At 52.7% G+C, this 15,246-nt stretch overlaps 3 protein-coding genes across 8 annotated transcripts in view; all 3 read right to left on the bottom strand.

Moving 5' to 3' along the window:
- NHEJ1 (non-homologous end joining factor 1) overlaps nt 1-1,886 on the bottom strand; it is a 68,748-nt gene extending 66,862 nt beyond the window's left edge. For both annotated transcript variants that reach the window (XM_036236343.1, XM_036236344.1), the window contains exon 1: nt 1,122-1,886. The gene's annotated coding sequence lies outside the window, so the exon portion shown is untranslated. The remainder of the gene's footprint in view (nt 1-1,121) is intronic.
- A 105-nt stretch (nt 1,887-1,991) lies between these two features.
- SLC23A3 (solute carrier family 23 member 3) lies at nt 1,992-9,890 on the bottom strand. Of its 3 annotated transcripts, XM_016156709.2 has the most exons (13): nt 8,589-9,890; nt 7,840-8,036; nt 7,574-7,731; nt 7,362-7,459; nt 7,079-7,152; nt 6,697-6,878; nt 6,243-6,366; nt 5,974-6,088; nt 4,806-5,059; nt 4,142-4,247; nt 3,695-3,862; nt 2,636-2,731; nt 1,992-2,543 (listed from the first exon to the last, which is right to left on the bottom strand). In XM_016156709.2, exons 2-13 carry the CDS (start codon nt 8,002-8,004, stop codon nt 2,254-2,256), a joined length of 1,830 nt encoding a protein of 609 aa, XP_016012195.2. In that variant the 5' UTR covers nt 8,005-8,036; nt 8,589-9,890; the 3' UTR covers nt 1,992-2,253. The 3 variants fall into 3 exon arrangements, with proteins under 3 accessions (XP_016012195.2, XP_036092233.1, XP_036092234.1); XM_036236340.1 differs by lacking the exon at nt 8,589-9,890 and having other exon boundaries at nt 7,362-7,409; nt 7,840-7,999; XM_036236341.1 differs by lacking the exon at nt 4,806-5,059 and having other exon boundaries at nt 5,974-6,019; nt 6,243-6,335; nt 7,840-9,890.
- On the bottom strand, nt 9,878-15,180 carry CNPPD1 (cyclin Pas1/PHO80 domain containing 1). Of its 3 annotated transcripts, none has more exons than XM_016156714.2 (9): nt 14,721-15,180; nt 13,761-13,848; nt 13,230-13,338; nt 12,613-12,694; nt 12,328-12,448; nt 12,113-12,241; nt 11,505-11,566; nt 11,043-11,160; nt 9,878-10,817 (listed from the first exon to the last, which is right to left on the bottom strand). In XM_016156714.2, the coding sequence occupies exons 2-9, from the start codon at nt 13,827-13,829 to the stop codon at nt 10,272-10,274; spliced, it is 1,236 nt and encodes a 411-aa protein (XP_016012200.2). In that variant the 5' UTR covers nt 13,830-13,848; nt 14,721-15,180; the 3' UTR covers nt 9,878-10,271. The 3 variants fall into 3 exon arrangements, with proteins under 3 accessions (XP_016012200.2, XP_016012199.2, XP_016012201.2); XM_016156713.2 differs by lacking the exon at nt 14,721-15,180 and adding an exon at nt 14,083-14,181; XM_016156715.2 differs by lacking the exon at nt 14,721-15,180 and adding an exon at nt 13,978-13,995.
- Between the last annotated feature and the right edge of the window lie 66 nt (nt 15,181-15,246).

Genomic DNA, 15,246 nt, shown 5'->3' with positions numbered 1-15,246 from the left:
TAATTTAATTTGTACAGTTACTAGATGAGTGAAATGTAAATATATATTGATTTTTATTTCCGACAGCCTCAAAATCTTACCTTTGGAAAATGGCATGTCAGTCACATTAACTATGTGCTGTTACTAAAGGGAAGAGATCTTGGAATGATTAAGCTAGTCCTCACTGGACCAGAGTTCCACATTGCCAAAGGTCACATATGCAAGTGAAGTCGCCCAAGTCCTTCTCTCCCTAATAGGTACTCACCAAGTGTGTACTAAGAATCACCAAAATTGGGTTGATTATCCTAGCCAGAAAGCTCAGGACCCTCAAACTGTACGGTTTTCGTTTTGTTTTAGGAGTGGGGGAGTTTAAAATGTGGCCAGGGTCAACAGGCCCTATAAAAAGGTCTGAGACATTCAGCACCAGAACTGGGGTTAGCTGCTCCCATCACGCGCGTCCTAGTATGAGGTCTACTTCACATTTTTTTTCCCTTCAAGACCACCTTTATCCTTCACGTTAACCAGATTCACTTGTTTATTATTTTTGAATGAAGTCAGGGAGTGCAGAGGGCCAACAGGAGAGCGGGGTCGCCTAAGAACCAGGTCTGCACCAAGCCCCGCCCCTCGGCCGTAGGTCCTCCACCACTCCGCAGAGGACAGCAAGGCCTCAGCGACCCTCCGGGCTGGGCCACGCCCCATCCCTCTGGGAGGGGACGAACCCTCGTTCCCTTTATCCCAGCCCCATCCAAGGATCCCCGCCTGGCGTCTAGGTGCCATCCGCCCTCGCTAGAAGGGGCTTCGCAGTCCACCTTTCCATTTCTGTAGCACTGGCTGCACTGAGCCGCAGCTCGGGACTCCCCAGGGGGTAAACAAAGTCAACAAGTGGCTACTTTGTGGAACCAAGCAGCCCGCCAAAAGAACAGTCTCACAGGGGTCGCCGCGCTGCCAGCAGGCGGGCTGCGCACGCGCGGCGCCCGCGGCCCCGCCCACCCCTAGAGGTCGGCCCCGCCACGCGCGCCGCGCGCATTTCTCTGCTGGGGGGGAAAAGTCCTGTTCCCACGCCAGCCCGCAGGGCATGCGCAGCCCCTTGCTGCCCAGCCCGGCCCAGGCTCCGGCCCCAATTCGACCCCGACCCCACCTACCGTGAGCGGGTACGACAGCTCCCAACCTCCCTGCAGCAAGCCCGCCTGCGCAAACCGTAGGGCGTAAAGTAGAGGCATTTCCACCACCCCGCCCCCGGGGCCCTCCACGGGGAGGCGGGACCTTGGAACACAGGGGCGGACCCCGGATCTGACGTGGGCGGGGCCTTTGAGCCCGCTGAGCTGATTAAAGGGGCGCTGAGTCGGAAAGCTACCGCAGCTGGAACTGCAAGAAGAGAGGTTGGGCCACCTGGTAAAGAGATGGCGGGCAGACGGCGCTCTTTAAAGTCACACTAGCCGAGTGGAAGGAATGCTGGACGAGGTGCAGGAGAGGGCTCCCCATATATGGACTTGTCGATAAATGTCGCTTTCCCTACCTGTTCAGCCTCACATATATAATTAGAGGGTTGCAAAAATTCTATAGTCTGACCTCATCCTTTACCTGGCCTGTCTCATTTCTCCCTCCATCCATTCCCATGGTTATGTTCCATCACCACCAGGAACCTCGAAATCCGTCAATTCATCTTGCATTTCGTACAATTTATGCTGTTTCTTGAGCTGGATACCTGAGCTTGAAAAATTCTCCCTGACCATTTCCCACAATTAAAAATCTCCCTCTTGTCAAGACCAACCTCAGTGCTGCTGCTTTCATAAAGCCTTTCCCACTATCCCCTGTTAGAATGGTTTCTTCCTCTGCTCCCATAGCATTGTTTTTATTACAGACCGCCTTCTATTTCAGATTTCAGTTAATAATTACTTAAGTCTTTTTAAAACATAGGTGCCTTGAGAGGGCAGAGACCCTGTCTTACCTATATCTGTAGTTCCAGGACCTTGCTCATGGGGAGCACTCAAATATTTAAGTGAAAGCTGGGGTTCAAGTATAGATAGTTCAAAGGCAAAAATCTCATTTATTCATTCATGGCCCACTAAACCACAGCCCCTGCCCTGGAATAGTTAAGGCTAATTAAGAGAAGGGAAGGCAGCACACACCTTTTGGAAATGAGATTTTTAGGCGGGCCCATTTTACATACACACACACCCTCTCCTTAGAAGAAAGTAGAGCCTGGAAGATGACTCTCCAGCAAGCTGAAAGATAGCGCTAAACTAACCAAGGCAGAAGTAGGAGTCCTGGTAATTACTGGGACCTAAGTTCTCTGCTAGACCTGGGGCACTGTTCCCCAAAACCAGGCAGCAAGTCGGTTGTCTCTCCCGGCTCAGTAGGCACTCCTTCCTCATTCCCAGGGTCTTCAGGCAGCGGGCAGAGGCAACGGAGGGGCTGGGGGATGCGGCGACACAGGTTCGGGAGGGGTAAAGGAAGCTCATACTCTTGAGCAGCCTTCCTCCTGGACTTCTGAGGCATCTGAGCCTCTTGGGCAGAGAAAGGAGCTGGCAGCCCTTGACCTAGGCCTCTCTCAAGCTGTGTGCCTACAAAAGAGATTAGTCAGCCCATTGCCCACCCTAGGGAGTGATGACTTCCTGACCACCTCCCAGTCTGATAGGGCCTGTCCTCAACTTACCAGGAACGGTGTTCTCTAGGAGGAAGCCCAAGAATCCCGCCAAGAAAATGGGTTCTGCGAGCAGCGAGCGAAGTAACACATCCAAGGGGCTCCAGCCTATAGGGATTTGGGGCCAGGCAGGAGGGGAACCCTGATCCAATGCAAGATCCTAAACCCAAGTCTTAGACTAAAGACAGATCTTTCTGAATTGTTGCTCACTGCCTTTGTCCTTTATCCCTCTACTCTCCACTTCCCATACCCAGGCCCTTGCCATAGGATCTCTGCTCAATACCCTATCTCCACAAGCCCTCCAGATGCGCTTCGATAGCTCTAGGCTCCCTGTCTCTGGAAAGTTTGGTATTAAAAGCCCCAACCTTATTTCCCACTTACCTTCTATGCTCTAGCCTAGGTTTCTCAACCTCAGTGTTACTAACAGTTTAGACCAGAAAACTCTTTGAGGGGAGCTGTCTTGTGCACTGTGGGATGTTTAGCAGTGTCACTCTACCCACTACGTGCCAGTTAACGATCCCTCCTCCCCTGTTTGTAACAGCTAAAAATGTCTCCAGACATTGTCAAATATTCCCTGTGGGACAAAATCATCCTCAGTTGAGAGCCACTGTTATTTGCTTAGCTAGGCTAACAAATTAAGCTATTTGCTGCTTCTAGGACATCCCCTGTGACTTCCTACTTTTATGTCTTGGTTTATGATGGTTCCTCCACCAGAAATGACCTTCTCACCAAATGCGTTTAAATCTTCCTATCCTTCAAGACTAGCTTGATGTTACTTTCTGCATAAAACTTACCTGAATCATCTCAAACAGAAGACATCTATCTCTCTCACCAGCGAGCAGCACAGCTCTTTATCTGAACCTTTCCTGTTATGTGCCTACACATCTGAATGCACCTTTGTTTCCCAAGGGACAACATGGTGCTCAGTAAACACTTGCTAAATAAATCAATGAATTATTCATACCGAAGCCCAGAGAAGAGTGTGGAGCCTGGAGTCCAAAGAGCCTGAAACCTCAAGCCCTTGCTTTCCACCTACGAAGCAATCCCTCTTCCCCTCCCCACACCTCCTACCTGTGCTCAGCAGGACGGGGGCTTCCCGCAACCATCTTGGCAGCAGCAGGGCCATGAAGATGGAAAAGCCAACATTGAAGACATTCCTCCCAGAGTCGATGTCAGCCAGGTGGAAGCTGGAGAATCCAGTAGACAGAACCACGGCCTGGGTCACCCCCAGCACCCCACCTGTCTCATATGGAAATAATCAAAGGGGTTAAGAGAGGGCTGGCATAGCAGGGGGTATTGCAGGGCAGGGCAGGTTGTGATGGAAAGAGAGGACCAAAAGGCTGGTTTCTGATTCTGCCAGAAGACCAGAAGCCCGGTCAAGGGCTTCCGTCGGGCTGAAAAACGAGGGCAGCTGATACACACTCATCTCTGTATACCAGCCACAAGCAACCAGTTAGGCCACCTGGGGCGTGTGGGGAGTACTGGTTCAATCCCAGTCCTTCTAGCACATCCACTCACCAAGCACGGGTAGCGGGATGGTGGTGAGGAGCTGAGCCAGTCTTGGGGAGAGCCCAAGTACCACACAAAGCAGCCCCACCAAGTAAGCCACTCGCCGAGATCCAGCCTACGTGAAGAAAAGAGGCCAGAAAACCCAGCCAAGTTCTCAACTGTTCAAGGAGTTTGCCCGGCCAGCCCGTTCTCAGCGTTTGGATCTCAGCTCAATGACACCCTTCCGAGAAGCATCCCTGAGCACCCCTTCGCTCAACCACTATCCCTACTACCTTCCTCTGCTCTCTATACTCCGCTTTGCTCTATTTTCTTAATAGCACTTTTCGCTCTCGGAAAATTACCTTCTTTACATTTTTTTTTTTCTCAAATCATCTGCCTCTCCCTCTCTGAAGTGCCCAAGAGAGCAGGGCCTTTGTCTGACTTGTCCTTCTCTGGAACCCCAGCCTTGGTCCAGTGCCTGAGGCACAGGAGGAATTCGGTATTGACCAGTGTCTTCCTCACGCTCCTGGCCCCTTACCACTTCTGGGCACTTTCCTAAAAGAGGTCATTTATGTGAAGAGCCTGACAGAGCGCTGGGCACAGCTGGCAATCGGTTAGTGTGAGTTCCCTTCCCTCTCCTGCACCTCCTGCACCTCCAGCACCCTCACCCACACCCACACCCCCATCCACATACCTGGATAAGACTCACTGTGCCCACATTGGGGAAGCTGGATGCAGTGCCCATGGGGCTTCCCAAGAGCCCAGCCAGCACACTGCCCAGACCCTCCAGGCTCAGCCCTCGACTGCAGGCATGTGGAGGTGGAGAAGGCAAATGCAAAAGCCAGCAACACAAGGCATAGCAGCCCAGGGAGCTGGTGGAGGTTGCCAAGGCCATGGAGACGCCTGCAGCCAGAGCCCGGGGTGTCAGCAAGGGCCAGTCCCACTCAGCTGAGGAAAGAGAAAGAGTCACTTTGAGGCCAGACTCAACTCTGGAGCATCCCCCTGCCTCCAAAGGCTTGTGCCAGAAGAATCCTAGAGGCTCCATTACCTTTGAAGGTAATGTTTTGGGATAAAACTATCTGATCATTTTCCTCTCTCTAGCCTCACCTCCCACTGCACCCTGCCTCATTTACTTCACTCCAAATACCCTGGCCTCGCTTCAGGCCCTTGCGCTTGCTCTGTTGCTGGCCACCACAGGGCCTTTGCACATGCTGTTCTCACCACCTAGAATTCTCTGTTCTCTTCCTTCACCCAATTAACTCCTACTCATCTCTCACATCTCAGCTCAATGATCACTTCCTCAAGAATACCTTTCCTGACCTCCCTGATAAAGTCAGACTCCCCATTAGAAGCTCTCATCACTGGGTGTTACACTTACCACATGCACTATATGCAGTTTTACATTTACAAATAGTATCCGTATTCCCCAACAGATTATAAACTTCATGAGCTTCATGAGCTTCAGGGCTTTGTCTGCTGTGTTTATCACTATGTTCCCTATCTTGGTACTCAACAAACATTTATTACATGGATGAATGGGTAAATTTCATATACAGTGCCTCGGAAGCAATCTTTATACATAGGTCGCCAACTCAAATGCCTGTGAGGGTAGGTAACATTAATGTGTAAAATGGGTAAAGCGTATCAATAGGGAGTGGTGAGGTTTGCAGATGTCCCTTAACACTAAATAAAACACCTGTGGTGAGGGGCTGGCATTGCCCCTCAGACTGGCAATTTCTCTCCCCTATGTGTTCTGAGAAAGCACAGGATTAAAGTTAGAAATGAAATTCATTAAGTCTTGAATTGAAAGAAATAGACTCTTTTATTTTAGTAAGAGGATGGAAGACTAAGAGAAAACCTACCTGGGTGAGGCAGCCAAATCCATGGTGCCTCAGTGGGGGCAGACAGCTCCAGGGGGATGGCACTGAGACCCACAAGGGCAGAGACGATCCACACACAGGCTACTGGGACTAAGACCTAAGTGGCAAGACTTAGACAGAAAAGAACCCCTCCCGCAGATCCTTCAGGGCCAGCCTCAGAGGGGTAACAGAAGCCAAAGGGTAGGGGGCCAAGCAAGTGTTTTGTGCCAATCCTTCTAACCTCCACTTCCCCTGCCCAAACCCCTACGTACCGAGAGGAGCCGGAAGGCAGGGATGTGAGTGCAAGTTGAAGAGGTCGAAGCTGTTCTCCAGGGGCCTGGGAGTAATTGGCAGGAGCCCAAATGCTGAGAACAGATCACCATGAGCAAGATAAGCCTAGAAGAGAGAGAGAGAGCTTTAGGCACAAGAGGAAGCTGACATCCTGAGGGAGGTAATGGAGGTAGAAGTGGCAGAATACCAAAAAGGGGGGTCCCAAAGACAAAAGCTTCTGTGGACAGGGAAGGAGGACGCCTTGGCGATCAGCGGGAGATGGTGTGAAAATCAGGGAGACCAGATAAATCTAGCCAGAGCCCTTGATTCCAAATCCACAAAGCATTGTCCCTGCCAGACAGCTGCTCATTCTGGCCTGGCCAGCAGCTCCACCCTCCCACTGCCGCACACACCCTACACCTGGTCACCACCCTGTACTTCTCAAAACTTACGTACAGCGAGGCCAGCCCCCAGTGAGCAGAGCAGAACAGAGCCACCTCCCTGTGAGCAGAGAGCCCTGCCACAATCAGGCTGGGGGCCAGTACCAGGGGCCCACAGTGGGGGAACAAGTGGCCAGGAACCCCCAACAGCCCCAGCGTGCCCTGCAGCAACCCGGACACCACCACTGCCCCAGACACCTAGTGAAGAGGAGATGACAGAGAGAAAACATTCAGCTTGACTGAGTTGACCCCAGCCTGGACTTCCTATCTACTTCCAGGGGTGGGTCCGTCCCCCATCTCCTTCCCCAAGAGCAGCTCAGTCCTTGCATAATGGAAACCAGAACCTCTCCAATTCCAGCACCAACCCTGTCCTCCTGCTCCCATTCCCAAGCACTCGCCTCTCGGAGAGAAGTGTTCCAGAGCTCCACACCGTGGCAGTCAGGCCCCTCACACAGGTGCAGCATGAGAGAAGCTGGGAAAGTTGGGGGCATGGAAAGTAGAGGTAAATGGGATGGAGACTCATTGCTCCGCAGTCCTAGCTGGCGCCTGGCACAGCTCCAAGACACAACAGTGCCTAGCAGTCCCATCGTTGCCCATTCTCAACCCTGCACCCACCTATAACTACATGCTTAGATTAGGACCCAATCCCATCCTTACCTCATGCCCTTGTTCTGTACTCACAGTTTCTGGGTGTCTGGATGGCCAGAGGTAGCTTCTGACTGGTCAGCACTAGAGCAGGGACAAGGAACTCAAAGGATGGAGCCTGGACAAGAGGCAGCCTGTAGGCACAGTGGTCCTGACAGATCTGGAAACAGGTGGCAGCCAAAAGGACTCCCCAAGACTCTCCTACCCCCTAAGGCACTGTCCCCCTCTCTCCAAGGTGTTCCCCTTACCTGCTGCCCATCCAAGTTTGCAGGGCAGTAGACACACCACACGAAAAGAGGTTAGAGGCCAGGATCTGGGCAGGAGAATAAGAGAGTCTTCCTCGGGAGAGACTTCGAAGCAGGAGCAGGTGGGAGGCACAGAGCAGAGAGGCCAGGACCAAAATATGCTGCAGGTAGCGGAATGGGAAGGGTCAGACTTCAGAAACAGGCAGAAATACCTACTCCTCCAAACAACCCGTTCGGCCAGCACCAACTCCTGCACACACACTTCCTACCTGCAGAGCCATAAGACAGCAGAGACCCCAGGAAAGAGGTCCATGTAGAGAGGCCCAAGAGTGGGAGGAGGGGTTTTGGAGAACAGGTGGCAGCGGCAGGGGAGCCTGGGTATCCTGGGAGCCCACAGATCGAAGTTGGATGGGATGGGGGTGTGATCGCCTCATGCTGTCCTGTCTTTTGTCTTGTGTTGACTACCCTGAGCCAGAGTTAAGTAGAAAGAGTAAAGAGGTCAGAGTTTGGGTGAAGTTAGCTACCTGGAATGGGAAGGGGGTGGGGTGTTAATGAAGCAGAGCAAAGGAATGAAGATTTAGGGAAGGCCTTTCACCTTTGCTCAGCTCTTGTACAAATTCCGTCACGCATTAACCCAAGAGCCGTGTTCGGGACCCCTCCCGCAAGAATCTCTATTCAGATCCCCTGTTCCTGGCTCTGTAAAGCAGGATGGGAGGGATGGGGAGACCTGGAGAATAACCTGGGGACATTTTAGACAGTATCTCCTCCTCACCACCAATTTGGAACCGTCATTGCAACCCTCAACCCTTTCAGGTCAAGCCCCCTGGACTACATCAAAAGGAAATGCACGGGTAAGGGGTGACACGCATGACAACGTAAATGAGGACGTTTATATACTGTTCTCAATTTCGTATGAGAAATAAAAGTAGTTTGTAATAACAGGTATTTCATTATGTGAAAGCTGGCGCTCAGCTAAACCAGAACACAGGGAAGTAAGTGGTCCAGTCCCTGCACTCACGTGCGCAATCACTGTGGACGCGGCAGCTGCAATGCCAGCTGACGCTGGTGCCTTCCTGGTGACTCATTACCATGGGCAGTGCTGCCATTGGCGACCCAATGCTCCACCACGGTGAAGAAGTTCATGGTAAAGTGCCAAACAAAGCAAAGGAAGTTTTAATATACACAGAGGTGCGTTCCTGGGAAACTGAGTCTTTTTCAAAATGTGTAAAATCAACCTCGTGTTTACACGTAGAAAGTTAGATAGCTCTCAGCTCGGATAAACAGGATTTTCATATACATGATGTCAAGACAGTCATTCCAAAGTTGCTTGGGAATGCTTCCTAAGAAGGATGGTCCTGAGTATTTCAGGATGTCCAGCATCCTGCCCAGGCCAACTAAATGCCAGTAGCATCCCTTTAAATTTTTGCATCAAAAAATGCCCCATAAATTTCCAAACTGTCCCCTAGGGGGCAGTACCACCCCTGCTGTGGATCATCTTAAGCAGTCCCAAATACCCAGTCCAGCTGCCAGGAGCAGTTTTTCTTCTTCTGACCATAACCCAGCCTTGGACTTCTCTTAACAATACCACCACCATGTGCCACACCAGATTGGAAGTCAGGATCAAGGAATGTTCTCGGGGCTTGCTCTCAAGGGGATGGGGCTCTGCTGGATACTTGGGTTGGCCTCTCTCCACAAAATGTGCTTCAGAATCCGTAAGACTGGTGCTCCCCCAAAACTTGCGATAGGGCTAACCTCAAGTATCGTACAGTCACTATCTATACATCACAGGACTCAAGTCAGGCAGTGCTAGTGACCCCAGGGTGCTGGGAGAGGGACAAAGGTTAAGTTTGAAATGGGAGCCTATGACTATCAAACAACAGGGGAGTTCTGAAATAGGGCTGAGAGAGAATGAGTTTCAAGAGGATGGGATCAGGAAATAGGGGGGCTTAGAAGGCAGGTATGGGAAAGAAAGTTCTTCCAAGGGTTGTCGCAGAAACAAGAGGCCAGGCCATGCAACTGAAACTGTTTATTGAAATCTCAGTTCTACAAAAGCATGAAAAAACCCAGATACAAAGCGGCGGCCAGAGAGGCCTGTGAAGAGAACACCCAAGAGAAGAACCGGAAGAGGAGGAAGCCCAAGAGAAGAGTACTAAGAGAAGGCTGGAAGACAAAAAGGCAAGGGTGGAAGTCCCCGCAGTTCGCGGTTCCCTTGGACTACACCTAAGGGATGGGTGTGGAGGGAGCTTCCCACCTCATCCCACCTCCCCTCAGTAGCTTCCACCTTGGCCCTATTAATCCCTGGTTCCCCTGCTTCAGGGACATCACACAGACCCTGGTCAACATTCTTCCCTCCCTCCCCCGACATCTCTCCTCTCCCATCTTTACCCTTCCATCCCAGGGAACACAAAAGCAAAAGTCTAGAAGGGCCCAGGGAAGGTTAAGAGACAGGGGCTTCTTCACTGTCCATCTGTGACAGGCCCCTGATCACTGAGTTTCCCTGGTACCATCGCTGCCCTGGCCAAGAAGCCAGCCCCTGAGGTCTAGGAGAGCAAGTGACCTTCACTCTTTCAGCCCCATAATTCCTCATCCAGAAGAAAGGACCAGCCAAGGACCCAGAGAGGTAGAGAGGATCTAAACAAGCACTGCACCTCCAGGTTCTCAGGGACCCCAAGTCCTTTTAACACATTCCTCGGAGCCCTACCTAGCCTGGGAAAATGAAAGACTTGAGGCGTGCCAGCTCCATGATCCTGAAAAGTGAACATTGCTGGGGCTGTGGGAGAAGAGGAGGCATTGGGCTCCAGGGCCAGGGTGGAGCCAGGCCATGGGAGTGGTACCAGGGGCTAGAGGGCCCAGTGCGGATGGTATGATTGGGGTGGTGGCAGGCATGGCAAGTTGGGGAGTCTTTCTGGAGCTTCTGGCAAAGGGGACAGTTATGGAGAAGAGTGGGAGAGGCAGGAGGATCTGGGGGAGGCAATGGTGGGAGAGTCAGTGAGGCCAGAAGACTGCCCCAGAGTGAACGCAGCCCGACGTCGCCTTCCAGGCAGGTGGAGACATTAGCAGAAGATGACAGGCACTGTGGCACAGGAGAAGATATGCAGGGTTCCAAGAGGCACCTGGAGGCCAGTCCCAGATCCGGAGGGCCAGGTGGTGGGCTGCAGGACAGCCCTAAAGACTGGTGTATTACAGCCACTGACGCCACAGCCAGGGCCACACTGCTCACGTATGCCATAGCTAACAAGCAGGACAGCTGCAGGAGAGAAGATAAGAAAGGTCAGTGCCAAACACTTCCCATAAAACTCGCTTCTGATTCCCTTCAACACACCCACTTGTTGTCTCTAGAAGTTCAAGTTAGAGGCCCGTGTCACTACCTACTCCCCAACCCCATCTCCCACACCTTTCGGCATTTATTTTACATCATTTTATCCACACACTAGCCCACTCGAGCCTCCTATCCTTTCTGACTCCTCCTCACCTTTGCCAGCTGCTGACAGAGGGAGCCCAGGGCCAGCTGCCACGCTGGCTGCTCCAGCAGCACACACAGGTCTGTGTAGGTATACCAGCCCCGTCGCCGTCCCTGCTGTTCAGCCACACTGTTGGGAGGGGAGAGAAGATAGAGCACCTGCAACACTCCTGCAGCCAGCCCAACGGCACTCTCATTCCCCCTGGGACCCACCAAGGACCTGGGGAACTTATTAAACACACAGATTCCTAGGCTGCCTGTTGATCCAGAAACTGAGGGTGAGATCAAGACCTGTTATTTTTGATAAGCTTCTCCCACCCTCAGGCAGGTTTGGGAACCACTACCTTTGGCTATTCTCTTTCCTGTCTCCACCCTCCTCTGAGTTACACAGACCCTTGTCTCTGTCTAGCTCCTACGGCTTAGGCCTCAGCCCCCAAATCCCTCAAACACCTCTTCCCAACTCCTAGAACCTACCTGCTCTCTAGCCAGCTCAGCACCTCAAAGATCTCCCGAGGGTCAGTGTAGAGACGCCAATCCTGTGGGTATAAAGAGGGCACCAAATCAGGCTTGAATATGAGCCACTTCAATAATCAGAGCTGCAGAATCAACTACAACCACCACCACCACAGGTAACACCTACTTGGCACTATGTGCCAGATACAGTTCCCAGAGCTTTTTCTCTATTAACTCATTTAATAATCACATATCTGGTTTCATATTACATACTCCATTAAGGGTGAGGGGAGAAAATCTGCAGTCATCCATGCTCATAGGGAACTCGGAATCTAGGGGCAGAGAAAGCATGGAAGCAAATAATCAGAACCCAGTAAGATAAGCTCTGACTCAAAGTGTACCCTGCTGGGCTGGGAGGAATGGGGGAGCAGCTATGCTCCTTTTCTGGCCTCACCACACCAGGAATCTCCAAAGGCTGTGATTACTCCAGAGAGCTAAGAAGGGAAAGTACTAAAAAAGAAAGCCACGAGGAGGACAGGCAAAAAGAGAAATGAAGAGAAAACAGAAGCCTGAGAGAGAAAAAAACAACGGGCCAGGGAAACAGAGCAAGAGAGAGAACAGCTACTCACCATGGCACTCAAAAAGCCCCTCTCCAGGGCATTGAGAGTCGGCACGGCCACACCCCCTGCAGCTCCCCATTCATCATTGAAGACTTCCTCTTCCTCCCCTTCATCATAGAGGTACTTACTGGCCACCATCTACAGAAGAGCCAGTGGTGGTGTCAGTAGAGCTCAAACCGGGCTCCTTGGCTCACCGAGGTGATGAGGGAAAGGGAGAGTCTTACCATGGAGATCAAGAACAAGTCAGAGGAGGACACATGCTGTAGGTAGTCCGGGTTTCGGTGCCGGAGCCGCTCAATGTACACCAGAGCTAGCATCATAGCACATGGGGAGATGCATGCCTCCCTGGGTGGCGGAAAGGATTAGTAATTAAACCCAAGGGTCTTTCAGCTCTTGTAGCTCTTATAACGCTCATCCCTGTGTCTTTACATCTTTGCTTTAGAGATAACCATTCCCTTCTCTCTAGGATCCAAATACTCTCATCCTCTCTCCCTCAGTTCCAGGCTCACCGGGACACATGGGCTACATATTTCTTCTGGAGTCGGCGAAGAGGGCTGGGGGCCGCCTTCTGGAGCAGTTCCACAGCAATGTCTGCAGAGGGCAGAAGGAAGACAGTGAGCAAACGACTCCCCACTAGGAGTCCCCACTGCTATGAGTAGAAGACCCAGATCTGTATTATCTGAGGCCTTGGAGACAGGACCATAGTAACGAAACAGAGATCAAAGTCTGCCACACCGAGGCAAAAAGCCCATCTCAAGTTTGAGTTTCTGCGTTTCCCACCAGGAAGGCCTATTTCCCCGACTCCTTAAGTTATTTAGACTTGTCTTCCACTCGTTCACTTGAGAAAGAAACATGCCTTGCTTATTTGAGAAACTTACAGTGGACAGTCTTGGAAAACTAAGAGTTCATAGTATACAAATCAAGAGTGACATTGAAGTTACTCATTTGAGCTAAAAAAAAAGTGAACTTTAAACCCAGTTCTTACACCAAATACCAATGAGCTAGCTAGCTATGAAGAGACAGGACAGCTCATGGGCTCATGGGGTACGCCTCGAATCGTTTTGGTGCCTGCTGGCAACCTCATTTTCATGCTTCTCAACTGCCCAGTCACACGACATTGCCTAACCTGCCATGGGGCTGGAGAGCTCCTCCAGGCTACAGTCAGCTTCCCAGTCCCAACCATAGTAGAGTCTTCTCCGGATCCGGGCACTCAGCCTCTGGTGTCCCGGGAGGAACTGAAACAGGGCAGGAGGGTGGTGGAGGGTGAAGGGCAGGCAAGGGTATGACGGAAGTCCTGGCTGCGGGCTAGAAAGGGGGTGCGGGGCGGCAGGCTAGCCTCACTGCTAGGGGATCAGGTGCCCCACCTAGCCCCGCGTTCTCTGGATTGTTTACCAATGGCGGCCGCCTCTACAGAGAGGTTCTCTCCCCAGGAAAGATTCTCCGAGAAGGGCCCCAGCTGACCACCCCGACACCAATTCTGTAGCCCGCAGCTCTACCCCAGGGCCCGACCAGCCAGGGCCTCGAGTAGGCACGGCTCGAGCGGCTGCCTCTCAGCTCCCGGGCAGACCGTCAGGCGAGCGCGAGGCCCCGGAGGGGAGCGCCCGGGGTCCCGGCTCCCAGTGAGGGGAGGCCGGGGAGGGGCGAGCCGCCCGCTCACCGAGAAGTCCTGGAAACCAGTGAGGGAGAAGGTGCCTTCTTCGTCCAGCAGGAGTCCGGCTAGGTCCATCGCGCCGCCAGCCGCCGCCCTGCGAAGGTGGAAGGGCGGGGAACGAGTTGTAAAGGGGCCGCGGAGGCGTCCCTGACCGCCGTCCACCTGCCAGCTCGTCTGCCCCGCGCGGGCCACCGCCCTTGCCAGGACCGCCCCCTCCCCTCACGCCAGCGGCGGCAGGCGGGGCTGGGACTGGCGGGCGCCTCTTCCTGTTCCGCCCCAGGCGGGGCTCCGGCCTCGGGGTGTGGGGCTCGCGGCCCGGGACGTTCACCTCACGGAGCAGAAAGGAGACCTGGCTGCGAGGCGCGGACTGTGCCAATGCCGCGCTGCGCGTCTGCCCCGCGTTTACCGGCCGCGGGGGTGCCTCGGGCGAGGCCGCGGTCGGCACTTCCTGCCGCCGGCCCCTCCCTCCGGGAAGGAGCCGGACTCGAAGTATATTGGTCACCCTGAGCCCTAGCGTGCCCTCCTGTGAGAAATGGGGACAATTCCTGGGGAACCATGCCACACTGAAGATGAATGAGCCCGGCTGATTTTTCATAACGATGTAGATGTTAATGTGAATGAAACAAAGACGCATGACAGCAAGTTGCTCTCAATTGTTTTTTAAAAGAGGGGATATACATATCGCAACGTACATAAAAAGCGTCGAAAAGGATACGCAAGAAACTTAACAGTCTGTTCCCACAGACAAGGGAGCAGGGAAAGTTACTTTTTTGCAGTATACCTTTTAGCATACTTTGGAATTTTAAACCTAATTCAATGTGTATTTTGTAGTTATTGCAGAAATTAAGTTATTCAAGGCACTATAAAGGGCCTGGTACGTTGTAAGCCTCAAGAAACAGTGTCAACATGTCCCCCAAAAGGTAAACAGCACTTAAATAGGGTTTTAGATTTACTTTTAAAACTCACCCCCTGGCCACAATCTACTGCTTTGAGCAAGGGACTGGACTCCAATACGTAGAGACAGGAAAGTTTACAGAAAGAGACGGGGAGGAAAGAACTTTATGAGTAGGTGAAGCTGTTTTCGAGTCTGTCGGGTCACGCGCTGGGGTTTGTTTATCTGCCGAGGGGAGGGAACTGGGAGAACCAGTACGTTGAGTAATGGCACGTCAGCCGCCCTGCCAGGGCAGCAGCAGACCCAACCGCGGCTTCTGGGCATCTGGAAACCCCCTTCCTGCCCCTTCGGTCCGCACGACACCGGGAATACCGTGCCAGCACCAGACTCCCTAGCAGCCCTGCTGACACCGAGAGAAGAAAAAGGACTGGAGTGGGGAAACGCGGAGACACAGTCCCAAGGTCGGACAACGCCAGACACCTCCCGGTCCCGGACTTGGGGGTCACGACTCCAGACCCCCGCAGACACCCGCGTAGGCGAAGGGTCACCAGCAGCCGCGTGCGCGCAGGCGCGGGACGTTCTATCCGGGAGGTTAGGGCG

The sequence above is a fragment of the Rousettus aegyptiacus genome, unplaced genomic scaffold (assembly GCF_014176215.1).
Source record: "Rousettus aegyptiacus isolate mRouAeg1 unplaced genomic scaffold, mRouAeg1.p scaffold_m13_p_2, whole genome shotgun sequence".
In the NCBI taxonomy this organism is placed as follows: domain Eukaryota; kingdom Metazoa; phylum Chordata; class Mammalia; order Chiroptera; family Pteropodidae; genus Rousettus; species Rousettus aegyptiacus.
Note: the sequence above shows the minus strand (reverse complement) of the source record. Positions and strands in the feature narration are given on the sequence as shown.

Bases quoted from the DNA above. Each gene is read 5' to 3' on its own strand.
- SLC23A3 (XM_016156709.2), bottom strand. From the start codon at position 8,004: ATGAGGCGATCACACCCCCATCCCATCCAACTTCGATCTGTGGGCTCC. The intron at 5,060-5,973 runs GTAGGTTTTCTC...CTCTTTCCTCAG, and splicing joins GATTTGGCTGCCTCACCCAG to CTGAGTGGGACTGGCCCTTG. The intron at 2,732-3,694 runs GTAGGAGGTGTG...AAATCCCTATAG, and splicing joins CCCCGTCCTGCTGAGCACAG to GCTGGAGCCCCTTGGATGTG.
- CNPPD1 (XM_016156714.2), bottom strand. From the start codon at position 13,829: ATGGACCTAGCCGGACTCCTGCTGGACGAAGAAGGCACCTTCTCCCTC. The intron at 12,449-12,612 runs GTGAGCCTGGAA...TCCGCCACCCAG, and splicing joins TATGTAGCCCATGTGTCCCG to GGAGGCATGCATCTCCCCAT. The intron at 11,161-11,504 runs GTAGGTTCTAGG...CCCTCCCAACAG, and splicing joins CTGAGCTGGCTAGAGAGCAG to TGTGGCTGAACAGCAGGGAC.